Source organism: Hippopotamus amphibius, chromosome 6 (genome assembly GCF_030028045.1).
Source record: "Hippopotamus amphibius kiboko isolate mHipAmp2 chromosome 6, mHipAmp2.hap2, whole genome shotgun sequence".
Lineage (NCBI taxonomy): Eukaryota > Metazoa > Chordata > Mammalia > Artiodactyla > Hippopotamidae > Hippopotamus > Hippopotamus amphibius.
Window position 1 is genome coordinate 118,968,256 of NC_080191.1, and position 24,808 is coordinate 118,993,063.

The window sequence follows — 24,808 nt, forward strand, 5'->3', positions numbered from 1 at the left end:
CCCAACAAACAAAAGTCCAGGACCAGATGGATTCACAGGTGAATTTTATCAAACATTTAGGGAAGAGCTAACACCCATCCTTCTCAAACTCTTCCAAAACATGCAGAGGAAGGAACACTCGCAAACTCATTTTATGCAGCCACCATCACCCTCATACCAAAACCAGACAAAGATACTACAAAAAAAGAAAACTAAAGACCAATATCACTGATGAATTTAGATGCAAAAATCCTCAACAAAATACTCGCCAACAGAATCCAACAACACATTAAAAGGATCATCCACCATGATCAAGTGGGGTTTATCCCTGGAATGCAAGGATTCTTCAATATACGCAAGTCAATGTGATACACCATATTAACAAACTGAAGGATAAAAACCACATGATCATCTCAATAGATGCAGAAAAAGCTTTTGACAAAATTCAACACCCATTTATGATAAAAACTCTCCAGAAGGTGGGCATAGAGGGAACCTACCTCAACATAATAAAGGCCATATATGACAAACCCCCAGCAAACATCATTCTCAATGGTGAAAAACTGCAAGCATTCTCTCTAAGATCAGGAACAAGACAAGGATGTCCACTCTCGCCACTACTATTCAACATAGTTCTGGAAGTCCTTGCCACAGCAATCAGAGAAGAAAAAGAAATAAAAGGAATCCAAATTGGAAAAGAAGAAGTAAAACTGTCACTGTTTGCAGATGACATGATACTATACATAGAAAATCCTAAAGATGCCTCCAGAAAACTACTTGAGCTAATCAATGAATTTGGTAAAGTTGCAGGATACAAAATTAACACACAGAAATCTCTTGCATTTCTATACATCAATAATGAAAGATCAGAAAGAGAAATGAAGGAAACAATCCCATTCACCATTGCAACAAAAAGAATAAAATACCTAGGAATAAACCTAACCAAGGAGGTAAAAGACCTGTACTCAGAAAAGTATAAGACACTAATGAAAGAAATCAAAGAAGACACAAACAGATGGAGGGACATACCATGTTCTTGGATTGGAAGAATCAACATTGTGAAAATGACTATATTACTGAAAGCAATTTACAGATTCAATGCAATCCCTATCAAATTACCAATGGCATTTTTCACAGAGCTAGAACAAGAAATTTTACGATTTGTATGGAAACGCAAAAGACCCCGAATAGCCGAAGCAATCTTGAGAAGGAAAGACAGAGTTGGGGGAATCAGGCTTCCTGACTTCAGGCTATACTATAAGGCTACAGTGATTAAAACAGTATGGTACTGACACAAAAACAGAAATATAGATCAGTGGAACAGGATAGAAAGCCCAGAGATAAACTACGGTCAACTAATCTATGACAAAGGAGGCAAGGATATACAATGGAGAAAAGGCAGCCTCTTCAATAAGTGGTGCTGGGAAAACTGGACAGCTACATGTAAAAGAATGAAATTAGAACACTTCCTAACACCATACACAAAAAGAAACTGCAAATGGATTAAAGACCTACATGTAAGGCCAGACACTATAAAACTCCTGGAGGAAAACATAGGAAGAACACTCTCCGACGTAAATAACAGCAAGATCTTTTTTGATCCACCCCCTAGAATAATGGAAATAAAAACAAAAATAAATAAGTGGGACCTAATGCAACTTCAAAGCTACTGCACAGCAAAGGAAACTATAAGCAAGACAAAAAGACAACCCTCAGAATGGGAAAAAATATTTGCAAACGAATCAACAGACAAAGGATTAATCTCCAAAATATATAAACAGTTCATGCAGCTCAATATCAAAAAAAAAACAACCCAATCAAAAAATGGGCAGAAGACCTAAAGAGGCATTTCTCCAAAGAAGACATACGGATGGCCAAGAAGCACATGAAAAGCTGCTCAACATCACTAATTATTAGAGAAATGCAAATCAAAACTACAATGAGGTATCACCTCACACCGGTTAAAATGGGCATCATCAGAAAATCAACAAACAGTAAATGCTGGAGAGGGTGTGGAGAAAAAGGAACGCTCTTGCATTGCTGGTGGGAATGTAAATTGATACAGCCACTATGGAGAACAGTATGGAGGTTCCTTGCAAAACTAAAAATAGAACTACCATATGACCCAGCAATCCCACTGCTGGGCATATACCCAGAGAATACCATAATTCAAAAAGACACATGAACTCCAATGTTCATTGCAGCACTATATACAATAGCCAGGACATGGAGGCAACCTAAATGTCCATCAACAGATGAATGGATAGAGAAGATGTGGTACATACATACAATGGAATATTACTCAGCTCTAAAAAGCAATGAAACTGGGACATTTTTAGACACACGGATGGACCCAGAGACTGTCATACAGAGTGAAGTGAGTCAGAAAGAGAAAAACAAATATTGTATATTAACACATATATGTGGACTATAGAAAAATGGTACAAATCAACCGGTTTGCAAGGCAGAAATAGAGACACAGATGTAGAGAACAAATATATGGACACCAAAGGGGAAAGCAGGGAGCGTTGGGGGGCGGAAACGAATTGGGAGACTGGGATACCAAATTGTACACTCTAAATATATGCACTTTATTGTAAAAAATAAACAAATAAAAAGTTAAAAAAAAAAGATGTGGTACACATATACAATGGAATATTACTCAGCCATAAAAAAGAACAAAATAATGGCATTTGCAGCAACATGGATGGACCCAGAGATTGTCATAATGAGTGAAGTAAGTCAGACACAGAAAGATAAATATCATATGATATCCCTTATATGTGGAATCTTTAAAAAGGGTACATATGAACTTATTTACAAAACAGAAGTAGAGTCACAGATATAGAAAACAAAACTTATGGTTACCAGGGGATGGGGTGGCGGGGAGAGATATACTGGGAGATTGGGATTGACAAATATACACACTACTATATATAAAATAGATAACTAATAGAACCTGCTATATAGAACAATCAACTCTTCTCAATACTCTGTAATGGCCTATATGGGAAAAGAATCTTTAAAAAAAAAAAGAGCGGATATACGCATATATATAACTGACTCACTTTGCTGTACACCTGAAACTAACACAGCATTGTAAATCAACTATACTCCAATAAAAATTTAAAAAAAGAAAAGAAACCAACCAATGAAGCCTGAATTTCGGAACTATTACAAAGATCTCTTAAAAACAGAAACTGCCAAAAATAAAAAGTTAGGCTAAGTAATTTAATTTTAAACCTAGTTAATTGCCTATATGTCTTGTGGTATGAAAATCTGATAGCAATGCTTAAATTTTAAGAGTACTGTATAGTTTACAATCAAATATAAAAATTTTTTTTTAGAACTTTTATTGAGATACAGTTAACAGACAATACACAGCATATATTTAGAGTGTACAATTTGGTATCCCAATCTCCCAATTCATCTCCCCCCAACTCAAATATAAATTTTTGATATTAAAAAAATTATTGAATGAATAATTTCTTCATACTAAAGATACTGTTAAAATCCTACAGACTATATATTTCCTTCACTTTAAGGTATGCCACAGCTTTAGGTAGGTGAGGGGGAAAAGAAAGTGTTGAAATACTTTTTTCAGGATGCTGACAAAGTCCCCTGATCAAAATTTACTACTGGGTGCTTGGAGAAATTACTGCAGGAGTGACAAGTACCTTCACTACAGAGAATAATCAGAACTCTGTAAATAATTATTTAGAATACACAGAAAAAAAAATCATTAGGCATATAATCTTTCAGGAAAAGGTATTTTTAGACCTCTCAGGGCAGTTATGTCTGTAAAGGTTCTATTGTTTTCTTTGGGCAAGAGGAGGCAGCAAACTTGTTCCTTAAGTTAAATTGAAATAATTGTTTATTGGTTTCCCAGGAGGCATGACCTCACCAAGTCCCGGTTATAGTCATCACATACAAATCAGCTACCACAAAATTTGACTTCTTAGGTATTTAAAGTGGAAATGCATTCTAAAACATCAAAACAGACTTACTCAACTCCCTAAATGAATGTTAACATTTGAATTTGTGTATATGATCATAATGTCAGCTTTCCTAAACTGCTAAGGATCTAAACTACAATTTATAAATTTTAAGAGCTTATAAACTGTTTAATTCAATGCAATAAAACACTTGTGACATTTTCTTAGTCATTCAAATTGCAGGGCACATTGCATAAAAAATTTTCTACACTTAGCATTATACACTAAATGAAATATGGTGCATTGTTCACAGAAAGAGAAATTCATTTCTAATATATATTAGATCCCTGTGCTGTTACTAGGGTAAAATTAGAGTTGTCCAAAAAAAAAAAAAAAGTTTGTCCAGTTCTATTTGAATTTTAGGTAAATAGTGAATGACTTTTTAGCATTAAGAGTATCCCATGGACCTCCTGTATTTTTATTTGATAAATTTGACTAGATTAGGTAGAGATAATGGTGGCTAATGAATTCATATGCTTTGGAGATCAAGACTTGAAGAGAGCACAATGACCTAATTTTTTAAAAAATGGTAAATCTCAAAAAGACGCCTATATTCAGATAAAAGTTAATTCTATCTGTGATGCTAACCCCTTGAATTATCAAATATTTCAGCTTCCCTAAAAATCAGCAGAAAAATACAGGAAAACAGTATTTTCATAAATACACAAACAAAATTGATTAAAAAGAACTACATCAAAAATATTATCAGTGGATATTCTTGTCCTGGAAAAAGACTATAAGCGATTTTTTTTTATTCTTTCTACTTTTACATATACCCTTCAATCCCAACAATGGAAAAACTTTTACTAATAGGGAATAATTAAAAGTTTTTAAAAAAATCTTTAGCGCTAAAGAAAATAGAAAGGAATGCTTTCTACTGAAGTTATTAATACATATTTAAAAAATCTGTATGGTATACAATAACAAACCTATTTAATGGGGGAAAAAGTTATTGCCAAACAAACTAGCTATCAACTGAAATAATCAAACATCTTTAAATACTAGGGTGTCATTTAGTAAATAAACTTCTGTTCTAAGTACTCAGAAGGAAGAGCTTAGTCCCATAGTGTAATCCTAAACTAGCCTGAATTAACTATAGGTCAAGATCAAAGAACAGTATCTTAAAGGTACTTACTATCTTAAACGGGATGGTACTATATTATCCTATAAGAGTGAATTTGATCAAAACAGGTAGCCAATCCAGATCCAATACTCTCCAGTAGATTTTTTTGGTTTTGTAGTTAAACTTGTAAGTCTCCTCCTCAGTAATCCCTTGTAGTATGTAATTCAATTTAATATCTTGTCTAAAGCAGGATACCATTGGCCCTTTAGACACCTAAAATTACTATAGCAAGAGAGACTGCTCCATGTTTATTTTGTTACTCACAATTCTCCCTGAAATTAACATGCAAAGAATAATGTGGGCATGATATATCTTGACTTGCTATAAAAATAATCTCTACTTAGAAGATAATTTTACTTATGGAGTAAAATTTATGGAAACATCAATCAGCTTAAATTCTCAGTTAGCATAGAGAGTTGCTTATAAATTACGTTCATACCGCAGGGGTAGTTCACAAGAAACTGAGAATCTATCTCTAAAAAAAGGGCTTCTTAAACCACCTGAGGCACAGGAACAACTTTTTTATTTCCAATCTGCCAAAAAACAATACTTTTATAAAATAAAAATAAGTCACTAGACATATAGATGGCCAACAGGCACGTGCAAAGATGCGCAACATTGCTAAATATTAGAGAAATGCAAATCAAAACTACAATGAAATATCACCTCACACCAGTCAGAATGGCCATCATTAAAAAGTCTACAAATAACAAATGCTGGAGAGGGTGTGGAGAAAAGGGAACCCTCCTACACTGTTGGTGGGAATGTAACTTGGTTCTCCCACTGTGAAAAACAGTATGGAGATTCCTCAGAACACTAAAAATAGAGTTGCCATAAGACACAGCAATCCCACTCCTAGACATTATCCAGACAAAACTATAATTCAGAAAGATACATGCACCCCTATGTGCACAGCAGCACTATTCACAATAGCCAAGACATGGAAACAGCCTAAATGTTTATTAACAGATGAATGGATAAAGAAAATGACGTCTATATATACAATGGAATATTACCCAGCCATAAAAAGGAAATAATGCCATTTACAGCAACATGGATGGACCTAGAGATTATCATACTAAGTAAAGTAAGTCAGAAAGTGAAAGACAAATACCATTATTATCTCACTTATGTATGGAATCTAAAATATGACACAAATGAACTTATCTACAAAACAGAAACAGACTCACAGATATAGAGAAGAGACTGGTGGTTGCCAAGCGGTGGGGGGTGGGGGCGGTTGAATTGGGAGTTTGGGATTAGCAGATGCAAACTATTATACATAGAATGGATAAACAACACGCCCTATGGTATACTACAGGGAACTATATACAATATCCTGTAATAAACCATAATGGAAAAGAATATGAAAAAAATGTATATATATGTATAACAATCACTTTTTGTATCGCAGAAATTAACACAATATTGTATATCAACTATACTTCAATAAATTTTTTTAAAAGTCACTGGAAAAGAAAAAGATAAAAAATACATAAGCCCCTGGATATTGTGGTAATATAATATCACAGTGCTAGAGAAGTTTCTAAACATTTATTCTCTATTTCTGAACTTACTTTATCTCTAACTGGTAACAATGTACAGAATAGCATCTGCTAACAATGTATAGAATAGCATTGGTCCATGGACCACACCATGCAAAGCAATGTCTTAGATCATACTTACTACATGTTTATACAGATAGCAACAAATATGTTAAAAATTCACACTTTGAACTTTTAAATTACCTCTTCCTATGAGGACGCCAATTTTTGAGTCTAATTTTTCCCCTGGGTCACAACTTCTTGTTACTAATTTGAGAACTGGAAGAAAAGGTCTGACATCACAGAGTCTTCTTGTTTCATCTTCAAGCTCCTCATATACAGCAGTTTGATTCACACATGCAAACATATAGGAGTCAACTTCCTTAAGGAGGTTAAACATGGGGTAATTGTGAACTTGTTTCCACAACATCTGCAGGAAAAAAGAGTAAGACGTTTTCCGAAATGGAAATACTGCTCAAGTGTACAAAGTCATGTCTACAAAGATAATCACTGCAGAACTCTTTGGAAAACTCAAAAACTGAGGACAAGCCAAATGTTTAACAATAAGGGATTGGTTAAGTGAATTGTGGAATATTATAGAACTGTGAAAATGAAACAGAAAAACATGGAAAGCTATACAAGATATATTAAGGTTAGTTTCTTTTAAAAATAGCAAATTGTAAGAGAACATGAACGGTATTAACCCATTTTTGTAAAGCAATATAATGGTATAATGCAAAAAAAAGTACTTATATAAACAAAAGTATTAAATGTGAATATCTATGAAGAATAAGACTCAATGAAGACTTCCATATTTAGCATTTTGTGAACATAAATAATTTTAACTGAAAAAAGAACATTTAAAGTATGTATCATCTATCACCTCCATACAAAATTTACATTATTTTTGTCTTGAATTCTTTTCTGTTCACCAGAGTTATCTCTATTAACTAGCACTGCCCTGTCAGGAGGAGCAGAATCAACCTCTCACCATCTCCCCCGAAATTTCCTGGATGAGATCATATAAAAGGTCACCATACAAACATAAGGTGGGTTACATATTTTAACTGCAACCTGGACAAAAGCCAACAGCTGAGGGATGTATATCATGGCCAATCCTCAGACTCAGATATATAAAACAAACAGGAGAAATCAATGCTAGGGCAAAAAAAAAGGGAGAAAAAGGAAAAAATAGACTTCATCAAAATTAAAAATGGACTTCATCAAAATTAAAAACTTTTCTGTATCAAAGGACACTATTATGACACTGAAAAGGCAACTCACAGAACAGGAGAAAATATTTTCAAATTATATATTTGATAAGAGATTACCATCAAGAATACATAAGAACTCCCATGACTCAACAACAAAAAAAACTGAATTAAAAGATGGGCAATGGTCTTGAACAGACAATTCTACAAATGGTCCATAAGAACATGAAAAGATGCTTGAAAGCATTAGCCATTAGGGAAATGCAAATAAAACTAAAATGAGGTACCACTTCACAGCCATAAGAATAGTTATCACTTAAATAAAAAAAAAAAAAAAAAGGAAAATAACATGTTGGCTAGCATTTTGAGACACTAGAACCTTTTTGCTTTGCATTGCTGGTGGGAATGTAAAATAGTACGGCCACTGCAAAAAAAAAAAAAAGTTTGGCAGTTCCTTAAAAACTTAAAACAGAATTACCATATGTGGGGATATATGTATAAATACAGCTGATTCACTCTGGTATACCTCAAAAGCTGGTACAAGAGTGTAAAGCAATTATATTCCAATAAAGAGCTTAAAAAAAAAAAAGAATTACCATATGACCCAACATATGGAGAGCAGGGATTCATACAGATACTTGTGCACCAGTGTTCACAGCAACATTACTCACAACAGCCAAGAGACGACTGTAACCAAAATGTCCATCAAAAGATGGATGAATAAACAAAGCATGGTACATTCATACAAAGCAATACTATTCAGTCTTAAAAAGAAATGAAATTTGGATACATGTTACAACATGAATGAACTTTTCAGATATTATGCCAAGTGAAAAAAGCCAGACACAAAAGGTTGACGATTATGTGATTCCACTTACATGAGGTAGCACGAATAAACAAATTCATAGAGACAGAAACTAGAATAGAGATTACCAAGGACTAGCAGAGGGGAAGTTTACTATTTAGCAAGTACAGAACCTGTGTTTAGGATGATGAGAAGTGCTGGAAAAGGATAGCGGTGATGGATTGGGCAATACTGTGAATATACTTAATACCAAGAAACTGCCTAAAAATGACTCTTATGGTGAATTTTATGTTATGCATATTTTATAAAAACAAATTTTTTTTAAAGGAGCAAGGTTTCAATGGTTAATTCAGCTTCAGCTATAGCCACAGGCATCCATAACTATCACTTGTGACTATAAAAATAAGTGCATCCTATGCACCTGTAGGGTGCCTAAAACAATTTTACTTTTTTTTTTTTTTTTTTCCCACTTCAGGGATCATGCAGTTCTAGAATTCTTATGTCTCCCTGATGAAGAAGCTTGGAAAAGAGTTAAAAGGCTTTCCAAAGTCAAGTGCTTTAAAAAGGTTTGTCATAAATACTTTTTCTTAAAAATATCATAAACCCCAATGTCCATATTGAGTTCAGCTATTTGAAAAACACTGAAGAAAAAGTTGAGGAAAATAATTTTACTTAATTAAAAGTCATAGTCTTGGGCTTCCTAGGTGGTGCAGTGGTTGGGAGTCTGCCTGCCAATGCGGAGGACATGAGTCTGATCCCTGCTCCAGGAAGATCCCACATGCCGCGGAGCAACTAAGCCCGTGTGCCCAAAAAAAAAAAAAAGAAGTCATAGTCTTCACAAATCAATAGCACTCACCAATTCACCGGAAAAAAAAAAAAAAAACCATCCAACAAAACAGGCAAGCCTTGCTAGGTGAAAGAATCTTGCTTTCAAATGAGGACATACCATTCATTACTGGGGGAAAAAAAATCTAGTGAACAGCAGAAAACCTTTTCTTCCCCCAGACTGACCATGAAAAATAGTGGGGATGGGGACAGAAGATGGGAAATAGAAAGGGAAGGAAAAGGAGAGAAGAGATAACCAACCAAATATCGCATGCAAGACAAAACAAAGACATGTGACAAGCTCAAAGACGATAAGTACAAAGATCTTACCTCAAAATAAAACTTTCTCTGACAATGTCAAATTCCTTTTGATAACCTGAACAAACCTTTCAAACTAGCTAACAGAAACTAATTTGTCTTAATTCAGGTATTACACATGGATTTTTAAAAAAAATTTAGTGAGTGAGGAAAAATAAAACTGAGTGAGAGTGAGAATGAGTATGTTTTATATAGCCAAAAAATAAGATCCAAGAAAAAGTATGGATCAAAATCTTTAAAATGTAATGACTTATAAACTTCTCTCAAATTTACCATATGATTTACATTAGTAATATTCTAAAATGGAGGAACATTTTCCCCTAAGTGATACAGTAAGTAAGCTACGTTTATAGAAATTCCACCTGATAACATACCTGTTTAATATAGGAAATGGTAGCTTCCCGAGGTACCTCCAACTGGATATAAATCCCAGTGGGCAAAAGGAAATCCACAAGTATGGAGCCATCAGATGCTATCTGTGAATCCACTGCCCAGATGTCAAGGATGTCTGCCATAGCAGGAGGCATTATGAAGCGGAAGCACACTCATAACCATAGGGCTCTAGAAATCAGTAAGTAAAATTTAGTGAATTCATTAGCCAAATTTTATACTAAAACATGATAAAGCCCACCAATCCATAATTAGTCCTTGGATTTCAATATAGCCAACAATGTAACAGGAGACCAATTAAATTAAGCAAGAGTAAGCCACCATTACTTAAAAATACTTTTGGTTATCACTACATAAATCATGTATATACACCATACTAACTCAAATTCAACATAAGTATATGACATGTGAAAGGTGAAAGGTTTAAGGAGTACAGGGTTCTGAGAAATCTAGTTAATAACCTCTCAACAGGGGATTTTCTCCAGACTTCACTTAGAGGACTGACATTGGCTTCTTCACCCAAGTTTTTTCTTGGCAAACTGCAAGAAAAATGGCAATCAAGAGGGCCTTTTTTCAAAAATAATTTTCTACGATGCTCACGTGAGAAACTAAATGTCATGAACTTAGTTCCACGACCCACCACCAAAGTATTAAAAAGACCAAATCTTGCTAACCAGCTGGCAAGGCCCTTTGCACTATGACTCTGGCCTGTTTTCCTTTGCTTCTCTGACCACTCCACAGTCCAGGGTCTTGTGTGACAAGTGCCTTTTGCCTCGTGCTGCTAGACCAATGTTCACAGATGTGTTGACACTCCCTGTACCAAACCATTATTCCAACAAATGCACCCTTCAACTGGGCCATTTAAGTCTCATCTACTCCTTAAGGCCTTCCTTCAAGAAGGCACACAATAATCCTGGGAAGAACATGGGCACTGAAGTTAAGAAAACAAACAAACAAGGTTCAAATACCATTTATTCAAAAAACTCAAGTACTGTTATCAAAAGAGGAGCCAACTTGAAACATCTGGGGGCATCAAAAACAATAATGACACCCATGGATTGAAACACATCAAATGCATACAAACGTGAGACAATAATGATAGAGAAAAACCCATTATCGGTCAACTTTGGAGACTGCTTTGAAATAACCTGGGAAAATTAAATATGGATTAAATATTACATAATTTTAAGGAAACTGTTCATCTTGTGAGGTATAATAATGGAATGTTTACGTTTCTAAGAATCAGTCTTAGGCGTCCCTGGTGGTGCAGTAGTTAAGAATCCGCCTGCCAATGCTGGGGACACGGGTTCGAGCCCTGGGCTGGGTAGATCCCACATGCAACTAAGCCCACGTGCCACAACTACTGAGCCTGCGCTCTAGAGGCCGCAGCCACAACTATTGAGCCACAGTGCCACAACTACTGAAGCCTGTGCGCTTAGAGCCCATGCTCTGAAGCCACCGCAATGAGAAGCCTTTGCACGCAACAAAGAGTAGCACCCACTCACCACAACTAGAGAAAGCCCACGAGCAGTAACAAAGACCTAATGCAGCCAATAAATAAACTATTTAATTTTAAAAAAAGCTCATTATAGAATTTATAACAGCTAAAGGTAAGTACTTACTATGTGTTAGCATTCTACTAAAGTCTTTACGTGCATTACTGTATTTTATACTTACTACCACCCTGTGGTAATAATACTACTCCTTAAAAAGCACCTGAGACCTAGAGAATTTGAGATCTCATGGATAAAAAGTGGCAGTCCTGGGATTTGAACTTGGGTCTAACTCTAGAGGGTGAGCCCAACACCACACTCTACATAATAACTACTAAAGCACCAGAAAAAGAGTCTGAGACATTTAACCATAATAAACCACATTATGTTGACTGTAAGCTCCTTGAGGTCTTGTGCCATGCTTTTTAAAATACTGTCTCTGGGACTTCCTAGGTGGCGCAGTGGTAAAGAATCTGCCTGCCAGTGCAGGGGACATGGGTTCGAGCCCTGCCCTGGGAAGATTCCACATGCCACGGAGCAACTAAGCCTGTGCGCCACAACTATTGAGCCTGTGCTCTACAGCCCGTGAGCCACAACTGTTGAGCCCATGTGCCGCAACTACTGAAGCCCACGTGCCTAGGGCCCATGCTCCATAACAAGAGAAGCCACTACAACGAGGAGCCTGCGCACCACAATGAAGAGTAGCCCCCACTCGAAGCAACTAGAGAAAGCCCCTGTGCAGCAACGAAGACCCAACGCAGCCAATAAATACATTAAATAAATAAATTTAAAAAAATAAAATAAAATACTGTCTCTCACCATAGTGTATAGAGAAATCATTATACTTAGAAATTCTAAACTGACAAAGTTTTACAGACAAGAACAAAACTACACAAAGTTACTACAGATGTCATTAACAGTCGCTGATCCTCAAAATGCTTTAGGCAAATCACTGCAGAACAGCCTTGAGAGATTGTCTTCAGTGAAGGGGTTTCTTAACTTTGCAAGTGTTAGGCATTCAAGGAATATCTGAGGAATGAAAACATGCTACATCAAATTTTAAAGACCATGCTTTGCTTATCTTCAAATACCACCATACAAAGACAAACAGGGGAAAGCTATCTCCTGAACATTAAGTACTATATATGGGTCAGGAGTTGTCAACAAAAGCTGAGAGGACAAACTAAAGTTAGAATTTAAAATTGAGATGGGTTTATGAAACATCAGCACTGTCGCAGAATTACAATCAAGATAAACCTGTATACTCCCCTGGTTTCTTCGGCATAGATATTTGGCAAGATTCTCACAACCGAAACCAAATCACCTGACGAGTATCAATAGTAATACGAGTGCACACAAGTATAAAAACAGAAACTGAGACCTCACCCTTATCAGACAACTGGAAATGATGGCCTCTAGAGCCCAGAGTAGCAACCTTTTCAAAGAGACTGCTTGCACCTCACTACCCAACAGCATCAACTCTCCAGACTCAAATTCTAACCTCCTCAGGTATTAGAGCAAAAACCACTAAGGTAGATTTAAGAATTTCCTGATGAAGTAGTCATACCTAAAATGAATTACACGAATGAATTCACGCGCCTCTACCTCCCTTACATTCTGTATCCGTCACTCAACACTCCCAAACAAACTATCCTTAATCCAGTCTTGCCAAACTGCTGATACTTGCCAGCATATCCCATGCTCTCTCGTGTATCCTACCTTAAATCTATCGTCCCTCTCCCTAGGATGTCCTCAGCTACATATGTCCTGACCAACTCTAATTCTTCTAGACGCTTGGAATCCGTCCCTAATACTCCTCTGCGCACCCAAGCAGCACGGCATATCTGTGTCAAGGCAGGAGCACACTATATTGAAGCTTGTTGCTTAGTGATAGCTTCCCAACCTCTGACTGCTTCTAGCTCAATAAATATTTACCTCTAGCTGAATGAATGAAATCAAATTCTACAGAAACAATTCCACTGGATCATTAAAAATGTGATTTTTTTTTTCTTTTTTTTTTTTGGCTGTGCTGTGAGGCATGCAGTATCTTATTTCCCAGACCAGGGATGGAACCCACGCCACCTGCAGTGAAAGCAAGAGTCTTAACTGCTGGACCACCAGGGAAGTCTCCCTTAAAAATGTGATTTAAATCATGCTTAGCAGGAAAAAAGTAACTACGTGGCCATCAATGTGGTCTTTCAGTGACTAGTCTAAGAAATACCATAAACAGCTTCCAAAGGTGACATCTGTACATGAATCAAGGTAATACTTTACCAGTACATAGATGAGATGCCATATACATCCAGATCTCCTAGAACGCCTTAAACTGAAAAACCTGAGATGATTTAACTCAGAAAGCATTTAAGTCTATTTGCATAAGACTTTACAAAAGCTCAGTCTATATTTTGTAGTGGATGTATTTTTCAAAAAAAAAAAAAACAAGTAAAATAGAAAAATATTAACAAACATACAGAATTCTGATTGCTTAATACCACCTTGTCTCCAATCCATAAACTCCTGTCATGTGAAGAGAAACATGAAATAGGTCTCACCAAGTACTGAAGATATATTTTCAAGTAATGTTTGACTATAGAACTGCTTATTCCCATAAAATGGCATCTTCTATTAAATGTAGACAGACTAGGGAACTCCCATGGTTTCAAAGGATAACCACTATTTTTAATATAGAGAAAAAGAAAACAGGATTTCACTCCAGAAAAAAGTCACTAGGGTTTTTATGTTTTATGTGCTTTTCTATATGCTATATTTCACAATCAAAATGTCTTAAAGGACTTCCTAGGTGGCGCAGTGGTAAAGAATCCGCCTGCCAATGCAGGGGACATGGGTTAGAGCCCTGCCCTGGGAAGATTCCACATGCCAAGGAGCAACTAAGCCCGTGCGCCACAACTATTGAGCCTGTGCTCTACAGCCCGTGAGCCACAACTACTGAGCCCATGTGCCGCAACTACTGAAGCCCACGCGCCTAGGGCCCACACTCCACAACAAGAGAAGCCACTACAATGAGAAGCCCATACACCACAATGAAGAGTAGCCCCCGCTCGCAGCAACTAGAGAAAGCCTGTGTGCAGCAACGAAGACCCAACGCAGCCAATAAATAAATTAAATAAATAAATAATTTTTTTTAAAAATGTCTTAAATATTTAAAAACTGGCAAAGTAGGGACTTCCCTGGTGGTCCAATGGGTAAGACGCTGCACTCCCAATGCAGGGGGCCTGGGTTCGATCCTTGGTCAGGGAACTAGATCCCAAATGTATGCCACAACTAAGAGTCCACATGCCACAAATAAGAGCCCACATGCTGCAACTAGAAAAAGATTCTGCATGCCACAAGGAAGATCCTGGAGAGCCACAACTAAGACTGGTGCAGCCTAAATAAACAAACAAACAAACAAACAGCTTTAAGAACTGGCAAAGTAAATTGCAATGGTCAAGTACGTATTTTTCTCCTGCCATCTCAAAATGCATCGTAAAATTTAAATTAAAGCAACATCACACCAATCTCCAAAATCAATTCCCCTATCTTCAATTTCTTTTTTAAAAATTTTTATTTTATTGGGGACTTCCCTGGTGGCGCAGTGGTTTAGAATCCGCCTGCCAATGCAGGGGACACAGGTTCGATTCCTGGTCCAGGAAGATCCCACATGCCACAGAGCTACTAAGCCCATGTGCCACAACTACTGAAGCCTACGCGCCTAGAGCCCGTGCTCCACAAGAGAAGCCACTGCAATGAGAAGCCAGCGCACTGCCTGCACCACAATGAAGAGTAGCCCCCACTCGCTGCAACTAGAGAAAGCTTGCGAGCAGCAACGAAGACCCAACACAGCCAATAAATAAATAAATTTTTTTTTAAATTTTACTTTATTGAAGTATAGTTGATTTACAGTGTTGTATAAATTTCTGTACAGCAAAGTGGTTCAGTTATACATATATGTACATTCTTTTTCATACTCTTCTCCTTTATGGTTGGTTTATCATAGGATATTGAATATAGTTCCCTGTGCTATACAGTAGGACTTTGTTGTTTTTCTCCCTATCTTCAATTTCAAGGACAAAATTCTCATACTGAAAATATCAAATTTTGACATAAAATATTCAGAAAGATTCTAATGATTCATCAAAACATTGACGATGCTTGAAAAGCAATAATATGTTTAAATGAGACCTAGAAATGTTTTTCTCAAAAAGGAATGAATTATCAAAAGGAATACAGTCAGCCCTCTGCATCCATGGGTTTCACATCCACAGATTCAACCAACCATGGATTCAACCAACCATGGACCAAAATTTCACAGATACAATACAATGACTATATTCATTGTACTACACCATTTTTTATGAGGAACTTGAGCACTGGCAGATTTTGATATCTGTGAGGGCTTCTGGAACCAAACCCCTGTGGATACTGAAGATGAACTGTAATGAAGGGTTACGTCCAGGTACATAAACTTCTACCCTGATATCATCATATTAATAATTTACTAATAACTGAGTTAGAATGGCTGTCAGACTTTATAAACACTCCAGACATAGAGTATTTAATTAGAGCCTAACATATAGACTGTACTTGTGTGTCACTTTAATAAAAGCACTTTTATTAGACTAGTTATCAAGGTTTTCAAAGTATTTTAAGCTAAATACTACCTAAAAGAATGATTTTCTTCCTTTTTTTTTATTTTTTCATTTATTTATTGGCTGCATTGGGTCTTCGTTGCTGCACGTGGGCTTTCTCTAGTTGCGGTGCACGAGCTTCTCATTTAGGCAGCTTCTCTTGTTGCGGAGCACTGGCTCTAGGCGCACGGGCTTCAGTAGTTGTGGCACGTGGGCTCAACACTTGTGACTCGTGGGCTCTAGAACTCAGACTCAGTAGTTGTGGCGCACGGGCTTAGTAGCTCCTCAGCATGTGGGATCTTCCCGGCCCAGGGCTCAAACCTGTGTCCCCTGCATTGGTAGGCGGATTCTTTACCACTGCGCCACCAGGGAAGCCCCTAAAAGAATGATTTTCAATCTTTGTATTCAATATTCTTTTTAAATAAGTATTTTACAAATGCTTTAAAAATCTGAAATGAAATTATTCACATAACTTACATACATATACACTCAATTTCAAAATATACCCATATAATATCCTAATTATAATAATAAAAGGGAAATGAAAGAAAATAAGAATGTATATTTCAGTACGAGAATACTTGGACATACCCATACCCCTGCACAGCGAAGCAGTCACAGGTTTGAATCTATACATGGAATCGCCATGGATGTGACAACTACAAACGCAGACTCATCAGATGCCATAAAAGCCACTGCCATTGATTTCACAAATCTTTATCTTCCAAATCTATACCTTCCAAAGTTAATGTATTAAAATCATGTAAAAAATACTTTGTACTATATTTTTATGTAAATAAATAAAGTTCAGATCTAGGCCCAGATAATAACAAGACTTTTAACCATTACATAATAGCAGCACCTCCCCCAATCACTGTATCAACAACAGGTACAACAAAATCAGACCCCCCAAAATTTCTTTTTTTAAAAAAAAAATTTATTTATTTGGCTGTTCCAGGTCTTAGTTGTGGCAGGCAGGCTCCTTAGTTGCGGCATGCGAACTCTTAGTTGTGGCATGAACGTGGGATCTAGTTTCCTGCCCAGGGATGGAACCTGGGCCTCCTGCATTGGGAGCATGGAATCTTAACCACTGTGCCATTAGGAAAGCCTCCCCTACAAACTTTAAAAGCATCTTATACGGTGAATTTCACACTGTCCAGTTTCAGAACCACTGCTCTAATACAACTCCTATCATTTCTCAAAAGATTAATGGGGTCTCCACAATTTATCTAGACCTAATTGTAGTCTGTATTTAAAATAGTAATGAACATAACTTCCCATACATTTGTACTTGTCAATCAATAGTGTTTCTTGTATTTGGCTGGGTTGTCTTTGGCCAATTCTTCAAGGGTAAAAGAATCTCTAAATCAAGAAAACTTTACCCCTTAACTAATCAGAGGAATGTAAGGCCAGTATAATTCACTCTTAGTTTTCAAGGCCCTTAATAAACATACTGATGGGGTAGTCTCACTAAAACCACAGGGTAACTTGTATCACTTAAGAGCTTCCCGCACAACACTTTTATGGTAAGTATTGAGAGAGGGGGCATACTCACAAAATGTGCGTGCTATAATTAAAAATGTCCCTTATCTGACCTAAAACTCTGACACTGTTGCTAAACAAATAAGGTAACAAATCAACTGGTAACAGATAAATCTTTTATAAAGATATCCTGAAGAAAATGAAATTACTGCTACATAATTGAAAATAAATATATTCTGGTTCCTGCTTCCCTTAGTCACCCTTATTTTATAGGGAGCACCACACACTAGAGTCCAGCCTGAGAAGTAACTCAGAGTTTCAGGCTGGGAGGTACCTTAGGAGTGACAGACCCTTCCTATTTTAAAGAGAAGGAAACTAAGGCCCAGAGAAATTAATTACCCAGGGGACACAGAGACAGAGCCAGGACCAAAGTCAGATTTTTTTCCAAGCAATTAACATATTTTACAATTAGTTTTTTCTTTACCTTTTCCCTCCCCCCTCCCCCCCCCTTCTTTAAAGGAAATGTTCTTCACAGGGTTGTCTTAGCACAACAACCCTTCACAGCGTTACTCTAGCACAATACCCTACACCTCAGTCTGGTATCACTCTTTTATTTCAGTATTAAGCAAATGATCAAAGGCTGAGGACAAGCAGGAAACTACTTATGGAAACAACTTTTCAAGGAAGCTATCAGAGGGCACAGGAACTTCAGTAGTGACAATTAGCTCAACTAAACCCTTAGACTGTAATTACAAACCCATATCCTGCCAATTGTTCACTGGCAGAAAGAGAGGAAAGGGCTTAAACATTCTCAGTTTCCCTAGCAATGTGCCAGCAGAACTACTGGATTTTACTTCTTTAAATCATGTGATAAGCAGAAACCCACATAAGCTTGTTACACAGATGAACAAGTACTTCAGACAAAAACTTCTTTGGAAAATCATGGAAAAACTTTTAACAGAGACTGAAAGAGAATTTTTTTAAATATTAAATGTAACAGTATTTACCTAGTATTTATGTCTTTACTATTATAAGATACAGCTAGAAGACAAGTTAATGTTCATAAAAGACCTGGAAGGGGCAGTGCACTTATCACGAACACCACATTTACTATCTCAACCTTCAGGTTTCAATCACAGACAATTTAAGTGAGGGGATTTTGATTTATCTGGGTTTGTGTCCTCCCCCCTCCCCATCTCTACTCTTCAAAGACAAAAAATCAGCCTTATTTGTTGATTTGAAGTATGCATTATACTGAACACTGAAAAACTGAACAGTATAGAACTCCATTTGTTAGAGATGGTTATTTTATCTGAATCATTGCAATTCCATGTAAAAGATCTCTCTAAAGTAACTCTACAAATTACTAAAGAGTAACTGCTAAAACATTACTGTATACTTTATCATTTACATTGAAATAACATTCAAATTTATCCTCTTAAAATAGAATGCAGTGGGGGGGCTTCCCTGGTGGTCCAGTAATTAAGAATCCACCCTTCCACTGCAGAGGGTACAGGTTCAGTCCCTGATCCGGGAACTAAGATCCCACATGCCACTCGGTGTGGCCAAATAGAAAAAAAAGAAGGTGGCACTCTAAATAGCCTTTAGAAAATATCTGCAAATATACACTAAGCCTTGAAAAAAATTTTAAACCTAATCCAGTAATTTACCTATTTAAAAACTTGAATTCAGAAAAATTTTCATACAAAGAGCAAAGTATACAAACATGACAAACTTGCAAATAACCTAATGATCCAAACATGAAGAAATAGTTAGACAAACAATGATATACCTACTTGATGGCATATTAAGCAGCTACTTATATTCAAGTTTGTCATGTGTGTACACTACCATGGACGTTTATAGATGATATGCATAGAGTAAAATATAAAGCAGTACAAAAAGTATAATTAGAATTCTGTTAACTGTAAAAAGGAAAAAAATCATAAGTACAACCACGCATTAGCATGGAAATTTAGGCTGGAAAACCAGAGGCTGGGAGGGTAAGAGGAAGGAAGAGGTAATTAGATGAAGGTAGTCAAAGGTATAAACTCCCAGTTGTAAGATGAATAAGTACCAGAGATGTAATGTACAGCATGATAAAAATAACACTATTATACATTATATGTGAAAGTTGTTAAGAGGGTAAATTCTAAGAGTTCTCATCATAAGGAAAAAAATATTTTTTCTATTTCTTTAATATTGTATCAATATGAGATAACAGATATTCATTAAACCTACTGAGGTAATCATTCCATGATATATATAAGTCAAACCATTACGTTGTACCCACACCTTAAACTTATACAGTGCTGAATGTCAATTATATCTCAACATAACTGGAAGAAAAAAGAAAGAAAGAAATTAAGGCTGGAAGCAAATACATTAATATGATTTAAAAGTAACTATAAAGGGACTTCCCTGGTGGTCCAGTGGTAAAGAATCCATGCTGCAATGCAGGGGACACGAGTTTGATCCCTGGTCAGGGAACTAAGATCCCACATGCCACAACTACTGAGCCCACAGCCACAGCTAGAAAGGAGAAAACCCGCAGGTCACAACAAAGATCCCGCACACCACAACTAAGACCCGACAGCAAAAATAAAAGTAAAAAACTAAAAAAAGTAATTATAAATAAATATCTGTTGTCAGTGTTTCATTAGTGACAGCATACAGATTACATACTTTTTTTAAAGTTCTATTATTCAGGACACTTAGAATAGTCCAAAGGAAGAACTCAGGTTAGAGCTAGGCTAGCTATTCTTAATATGTCTGTGTTCATCAGTATTTCTAAACTTCAGATTTTCATTCTTAGTAGTTAATGTTAATATAACCAAAATATATTTATAAATACTTAATATGCCTCTAGAAAACAAGTTTATTTATTATAAGTCAGATTTTTTTTAAGATTTTATTTTTTATTATTTATATATTTTATTTTGGCTGCATTGGATCTTCGTTGCTGCACACCGGCTTTCTCTAGTTGTGGCGAGTGGGGGCTACTCTTCATTGCAGTGTACAGGGTTTCTCACTGGGGTGCCTTCTCTAGTTGCAGAGCATGGGCTCTAGGCACGCGGGCTTCAGTAGTTGTAGCTCTCAGGGTCTAGATCACAGGCTCAGTAGTTGTGGAACACGGGGTTAGTTGCTCCCCGGCATGTGGGATCTTCCCGGTCTAGGGATCAAACCCGTGTGCCCTGCACTGGCAGGCAGATTCTTAACTACTGTGCCACCAGGGAAGCCCTATAAGCCAGATTTATTTCAGTCTCTATGAATGCAGGGCAGTTTTTTAAAACCACAACACTTAACATACCAAAACGGCTTCTGTGTCTAACCTAAACACTGACAAGACTAACTCCTGTCTTGCTTAAGCAATTCCTCTCTTTTAAAACTTTTCCCAACAAGCAACCTATAATGCACAAACAGCTGATAATCACAGTAAATATCCTGAAGAGGAAAGTATATATCTAAAATTGAAATAGTATAGGGAATTCCCTGGTAATCCAGTGGTTAGGACTCCGAGCTTCCACTGCAGGGGGCCCAGGTTCAATCCATGGTTGGGGAACTAGGCTCCAGTATGCCATATGGCCAAAAAACAAACAAACAAGAAACCCACTCAATAACTGATGACTAATATTAATTTACAATGAGACCTGTTTCTTTCCAATAAAAGGAACAGCCATGCCTCCTATTCACAGCACAGGATCATCAGTCTTGTTTGCTTGATGTGAAAGGAATTAAAGCAGTGTTTCTTAAAAGGTGGTCTCTAGTGACCTACAGGTGTTTGCTCAGATGCATTTCCCAAAATTAATTACATTTTCTACAAAAATCTCACAAAACAACTCTAGGTTAGCAGAATTGTGTTGTTCACTTTCCCTTGGGTAACAGTTAATGCAATGCCTCCAGATCTTAGCAAATATATTTTTACTTCACTTCTGCAATAGTATTTACTTTTGTTAAGTATTTATTGTTAGTATTATTTGCATCATTTACTTTAGGATCAGTTGCTCAAAACTAATTCAAAGAGACCAAAATTAGAGGGGCAAAAATTAAAGTTACATTCCTTGTAGCAAAACAAACACAATTTTCACAATTGCAAAAAAAGGTTCCAATGATAACGTTAATGACAATACTCGAAGAGATAGCAGAGGGCTTCCTAGGTGGCGCAGTGGTTAAGAATCTGCCTGACAATGCAGAGGTCACGGGTTCGATCCCAGCTCCAGGAAGATCCCACATGTCACGGAGCAACTAAGCCCATGTGCCAAAAAAATAAAAAATAAAAATAATAAAAATAAAGAGATAGCAGAAATGAGCTACTGCAAAATTCCTTCATCAAACTACACACTGAGGTACTTTCCTGGTGGCGCAGTGGTTAAGACTCCATGCTCCCAATGCAGGGGGCCTGGGTTCAATCCCTGGTCATGGCACTAGATCGCACATGCATGCCACAACTAAGAGTTCACATGCCGCAACTAAGGAGCTCACCTGCACAACTAAGACCCAGTGCAACCAATTAAATAAATAAGTAAATAAATAAATAAAAATAAATCTACACACTGGGCACTGCATATCAATGGCATACAACATGACAGAGCAATTCCTACCTCATGTGTACACTGGTAGACATTTTGCTTTATGAAGGCCAAAACCCCTGGAGTGTCTATCACGGTTCCTGAGAGAGAAGTGTTCAGTGACTTTTTGTTCTGTTTATGAATGAAAAGCCATGCAACCAGAGTAAGGATTTTTCCTTTTGTTTGTTATTTCTGTGACCCATGATATAAAATCAAAAGTAGCAGCTACATGTACTTCTCATGGAACTTAAGTTACCAACACAACATCCCTGTGTCAGTCTTTACTTGTAGTCAACGCATTCACAAGTGGTCTAACCACAGATACAAGCATCTGACTATGGTCTACTACAGTTGTACCTGAGTGTTTATATATTTTTTAGCACGTAAATAGCATACTATTTTTTTTTTATCCAAAAATGACCTTCCTTTATATTATACTTAAAGAATATTTTTCTTGTGTGTAAGTAGATTATATCACCTATAAATTTCTTTTCAATATATTAAACAAGTATTATAAAACATACTACAAAAAGAGGGGTTGAGTCTAAGAGGGTTTAGAATCTTTATTATAAATTTAAGATTCTTTATCCGTATTGCGAAACTTCTCAGAAAGGTACTTTCAAGAAAGGTTTTAACCAATTTGTAGCCCCACTACATTAATGGATGTAGACTGTATCCATCAAGAGGACTGTAATAAAGCTTTTTAATCTTAATTAAAGTTATCTGAGTTAATCTGCATTTCTAATTACTTGTAAAATCAAAATTTTTTGTATTTACTAGAATTTGTATATCTGTATATGTTTAATCATACTGATGTAATTTATGTTAGTGGTCATTTCACTTCAACATTAATAGTGTTTTTGCATTTCATAGTGAATGATACCGCATGAAAATGTTAGAAATGAGTTGTAATTTTATTGACTTGTTGCTTGCTTACCTTAGGCTTTGAAACTTTTAATATATTAAAAGTATACTATCTAAACAAACTTTAGTTTACTTTAGTATCTTGGAGATTGTTTGCTTTGAGAATAATTCTTATTGTGATAAAATAGAGCACCTAAATCTCTAAAAGACACCTCCCAGGGACTTCCCTGGTGGTGCAGCGGTTGAGAATCCACCTGCCAATGCAGGGGACGTGGGTTCAATCCCTGGTCGGGGAAAACCCACATGCCTCAGAGCAACTAAGCACATGAGCCACAACTACTCAGCCTGAGCTCTAGAGCCCAAGAGCCACAACTATTGAAGCCTGCACACCCTAGAGCCCGCGTGCTGCAACTACTGGGCCCACGTTCCGCAACTACTGAAGCCTGCGATCTCTAAGGCCTGCATGCCACAACTACTGAAGCCTGTGCCCCGACAGCCCAGACTGTGCAACAAGAGAAGCCACCGCAATGAGAAGCCTGCATACTGCAGTGAAGAGTAGCCACCACTCTCCCACGTGCAGCAACAAAGACCCAACACAGCCAAAAAATAATAAAATAAAATAAAATATTTAAAAAGTAAAAATTATTTTAAAAATAAAAGACACCACACAATAAAATCCTATTTTCCAAGAGAAAAAAAAATTCCAGATTCCAAAATTCCAATTCCAAAATTCATCTGAAGTAAATTTAAATTAAACTACAGTTTATCAGTTAATGTATTGCCCTAAATGGACTTCACAGAATGCTGACATATATAGTTGTCATTCATGGTATATTAAAAATTATTAGGAATTATATTTTTTCCATTTTAATTGTATCACTATTTTTTCCTTAAAAAATTCCATTCCCGGCATACTCTGTGTACTAACATAATGTATTCAGTATTCAAATAAAAGACATTCTGTTTTTAAAATAAATTAAACCAACTGTTGTCACCCATTGCCCATTTTGGAGTGTCAGTGTTGTTCATTTCTAACTGGTATGGTATCTTTCTCTACTGAGGAATTTTATGCGGTAAGAATTTAGGCCTCTCCAAAATCAGTAAAAGTCAAGGATAATCCCGGAGACGCATGGTCTGAGAATTACAATCTTGAAGATCACACAAAACAGCAGAATCTCAGCAGTAGTCTATGCTTTAGGGATAGGTTTAGAAACGCAATGAATCTCAAAATGCATGTGGAACATCAAACCACAGCATGCTCTACAATTCATACTTTTAACCCAGCTTTATCTTGCTCCTTCCACTGATAATCTCTGAACGAATAGTAAGGTTTGAAACAAGCCATACTAACTAGCAATGTTTATTTAAAAGGCAGTAGAGAATTTTAAATAACTCCCACATTCCCAACAATTTTTAAAAGTCATTACTGTCAGAAAAAAAGTATAAATAGAAATTTATACATAATCCATAATCCGTAACATGGTACTCCAATGAGGAGTGGAGACAGGACACTATTGGTATTATTTCTTCAGACCAAATGGGCTAATGAAAAAATTTAATTCAGCAGATTCCCAAGTCTAAAG

At 36.5% G+C, this 24,808-nt stretch overlaps 1 protein-coding gene across 7 annotated transcripts in view; it reads right to left on the minus strand.

Moving 5' to 3' along the window:
• PIK3CB (phosphatidylinositol-4,5-bisphosphate 3-kinase catalytic subunit beta) overlaps window positions 1-24,808 on the minus strand; it is a 186,630-nt gene that overhangs the window by 89,656 nt on the left and 72,166 nt on the right. For 5 of the 7 annotated variants that reach the window (XM_057738334.1, XM_057738336.1, XM_057738337.1 and 2 more), the window contains exons 3-4: window positions 10,175-10,361; window positions 6,846-7,071 (exon numbers count right to left, since the gene is read on the minus strand). The exons of 1 other annotated variant lie outside the window; for it this stretch is intronic. In XM_057738334.1, coding sequence (XP_057594317.1) covers window positions 6,846-7,071; window positions 10,175-10,327 — 379 coding nt within the window. In that variant the 5' untranslated portion in view covers window positions 10,328-10,361. The remainder of the gene's footprint in view (window positions 1-6,845; window positions 7,072-10,174; window positions 10,362-24,808) is intronic. One more of the 7 variants, XM_057738338.1, reaches the window with a different exon arrangement.